Source organism: Galeopterus variegatus, unplaced genomic scaffold, assembly GCF_000696425.1.
Source record: "Galeopterus variegatus unplaced genomic scaffold, G_variegatus-3.0.2 Scaffold20, whole genome shotgun sequence".
In the NCBI taxonomy this organism is placed as follows: domain Eukaryota; kingdom Metazoa; phylum Chordata; class Mammalia; order Dermoptera; family Cynocephalidae; genus Galeopterus; species Galeopterus variegatus.
Genome location: NW_007726131.1, coordinates 13,908 through 17,395, shown reverse-complemented (window position 1 = coordinate 17,395; position 3,488 = coordinate 13,908). Strand labels below are relative to the sequence as shown.

Genomic DNA, 3,488 nt, shown 5'->3' with positions numbered 1-3,488 from the left:
ATCTTTAAAGTTTTTTTTTTTTTTTTTTTTTTTTTTTTTTTTTTTTTTTTTTTTTTTTTTTTTTTTTTTTTTTTTTTTTTTTTTTTTTTTTTTTTTTTTTTTTTTTTTTTTTTTTTTTTTTTTTTTTTTTTTTTTTTTTTTTTTTTTTTTTTTTTTTATTGAAGAGTTTTATGAAAGACAGTACTATCATTTGCACATGGCAAATCAATTGGTGTCGGCCACCAGCTTAAGTTTCACTTGTCCCATAGGGTACTCCAACTTGGACAAAATAAATACACACCACAACACTTTGCATTATCAACAGTGAAGTTTGCCCTCAACAATCACAAAGTTACTGGTTTTAGTAACATAAAAATAAATTGCTGGTTGACAGGAAGGAGGATAAAAATGACATTAGGAATCTTATAAGGTCATTGGAGGTGCCGGTCACCACATGTAGGCACTCAGGAGTTAAAAATGAAATAAAAGCATGACAAGGTGATAAATTTCTTCCTAGATTCCCCCTCTACTTGTGCCATATGAGATATAAGAGAAGGCAAAAGAACAAATAAAGATCATGGGATTTCTTTTAAAAAAAACTATACACAAGCTAAGCTACAGACTCACTATTTAAAGGACAGTAAATATGCCTCACCATAAAGGCCACTGTGCCAAGTTTCTTTTCACATTGTGCCCAAAGTTACTTTCCTACTAATATACTAGTCAACTATATTAGATGTTTCTTCACATTTCAGAAGTTGTAACATAGGTTTTGCTAAAGAAAACTTGGCAAAAATAAAAATTTTTTACATCTTATTTCACAAACCAGAAATGGCATTGATTTTTTTAATAGCCCAGATGAATAACATATTGAATTCAAGATGGGAATTCAGATCCAAACTGAAATCAGACAGCCCAAATAATCCAAAGAAGCATTTATGCGAGTTCAAGTGCACTAAAGTAACAAGGCATAAGAAAAAAAGTCAAGAATCTTAGTTAAAATAAACGCATGGTGTCAACTGCTATGTTTCAGTTGTGTGCAGAGCAAAGTTATCCTCCCAGCTAAGCCTAATTTCAAAATCTTCTGGGAAACTAGATAAGCTATATGTTGAAATTACATTCTAATATGGCCATTTGATTTTTTAATTATTATAAAAACTATATACAATGATGAAGCAGTATTTTTTTTTCAGGTGCTAGTTAGCTATAAAAGTTAACAATATATTTTGGCAAAGAAAATCCTATGTATCTGAAATAGAATTGGCAATGGAAGCTAATAACCAAAAGAACATGTCTAAGCTTCCTATCATACAAACATAATTTAACACTCTCCACCTTCTAAGTATTCACTTTTTATTTACTCATGTAACAGTGTTTGTAACAACACATTATCATTGAGTGAATAAGACTATGAGGCTTACTGGGAAACTGGCATAAAGTCATATATATAGATATATATGCATTTTTTTTTTTAACAAAACAAGAACACCGAAATTAAAATCACAACACTCCTACTATGGACTATTAACCTTGAAAAAATCATTTCATAAATCTATGCCATTTGAATCCTAGGAACACAAAGGTCAAAACTGTAACTCTTGTTATTCTCCTATGAGGATGCCAAACAGAGATAAACCTTAGTATTCAGGATTTTGCTTGTCAAGTTCCAGCCCCGTATGGATCGTTGCATGGCAGAATACTTAAATTTGAAATAATAGTGGTACAAAAACACTACTTGACCCTTTAGGTATTGCAGTAAAAGCTGGCTGTGGCACCACTGGCTAAAAACCATTAAGTCTTGCTGCCACTAACGACCAAAGGCACTTGGATAATCAAGAATTCTACACTGGGCCATATGGTATAAACGCTATCATAAAAGTGTAAAAGAAGGGTCAGTACTCTGTGTGGCTTGCCTGTTTAATTCCTGTGGTCTTAAGCTGTCAAAGACCTAGAATTATAAATATAATTATGAACGGAAGGAAGATAAGAGGAAATTTATGGGACAAAAAAGTCAACTAATTGTCATGATGTTTGTAAAAGTGATACTAGTCTCGACATTTCTTGTTATCCAACAACAAAAACAAAAACAAGAAAGGAAATAAAGAGATCTATTTTGCCCAAAGAAACTTCAACCAGTTATTTGATACCAAGAAATGCCCCCACCCCTCTAGATCATTAATAGTTCTGAGAATTCTAATGGGTATTCTGTTTACCAATTTAATCACAATGTTTACACACAATTCACCTCTCCTATACAACTCCTGTTTTAAAATAAATTATCCTTGCGTTAATATTCCTAGATTTGTATGTTAGACCAGGACATGAGGCCAAATCATCTCTAACAGGATTCCAGCCATTCCTGTAACCAACACCAGTTCTTCGCAATTCATTCGTTTTCATCACAAGCCACGTGGTTTCAATGCACTTTAATTTTTATTCAATTTATACCTAAACAAAACTTTATGAGTATTCTACCATTTTCTATAGGAGCTCAGTAACTATAAACATTACATTTCAATATTAAATCTTTAGAAACACCTTAAAAATGTTTGAACAGGTGTACTTGCATCTCTTTGTTTGTAATCACTGAGCCCGTGAAATTAAAAGCCATACAAATCCTTGCACTACTATCTTGAACCTCTTTTAAAAATATCCTTGGTTAAAGCTTTGGAATCCAGTAAAAATCGGGAAACGAGTGGGATTCAGAATACCCTGAGCACAAACTAGTGCAACACCACAAAACATGCTCGATCTTTTTCGTCCAGAAAGAGGGGTGGCAGTCAAAAAGAAAAAAAAGGGGACGGGATAAAGAGCGAGTGATTTCTGGCATTACTACACAAGCATGAAACCAAATTCCTTTGGAAAAATAATGACTTCTTCGGAGGACTTCCAGACCAGTGAGGTAGTCCAAAAGGGAGAAACAGATCTGCCCCTCCAGTCCTGGAGACGTCTCAATCTGGGGTTAGGAAGAAAAGAGACCCCCTGCAGGTCCAGCTGCCTCCGCCCTCCGCGGATCGGCGCCGGAGGGAGCAGAGGGTACACCTGCTCAGGAGTCCCAGACGGCGGCGCCGCATCCCGGGGACGCGGGGCAGGGAAAACCATCCGGCGACTTCTTCGCGCGTAAAGTGCACTAGGGGACGGGGTCTGGCCGGATCTGTAAACACTCGACTGACATCTGTTCATTCCTCCAGGCGGAAGCGCCGACCCAGGGTCGGGGCCGGCAGGGGGCGCCCTCGGGGAGGCGCCTCACGCCCGGGGCACGGGGAAGCGGCGGAGCCTCACCATGGGTTCCAGGTTGACTCGCAGGACTTGGCGCGCTTTGCGCCGCGCCGCCGCCAGGCTGCGCTCGCCCCACACGTCGCTGCCGACGCGGATGGTGGGAAAGGTGGTCAGTGTCGGGGTGGCCGCCCTCCAGATCTCTTCCAGGGTGCGGCCCCCGAAGCAGGGCCCGGAGGCCAGGAGCTTGGCCGGGCAGCTCTCCTCGGTGGCCGGCGGCGGCGGGGGCTTCC

At 39.1% G+C, this 3,488-nt stretch overlaps 1 protein-coding gene across 1 annotated transcript in view; it reads right to left on the bottom strand.

Moving 5' to 3' along the window:
- Positions 1-3,225: 3,225 nt before the first annotated feature.
- Positions 3,226-3,488, bottom strand: part of CCDC71L (coiled-coil domain containing 71-like) — a gene marked incomplete at its 5' end in the record, with an annotated part of 1,667 nt that continues 1,404 nt past the window's right edge. Inside the window, one exon of the mRNA XM_008568027.1 lies at positions 3,226-3,483. Coding sequence (XP_008566249.1) covers positions 3,226-3,483 — 258 coding nt within the window. The remainder of the gene's footprint in view (positions 3,484-3,488) is intronic.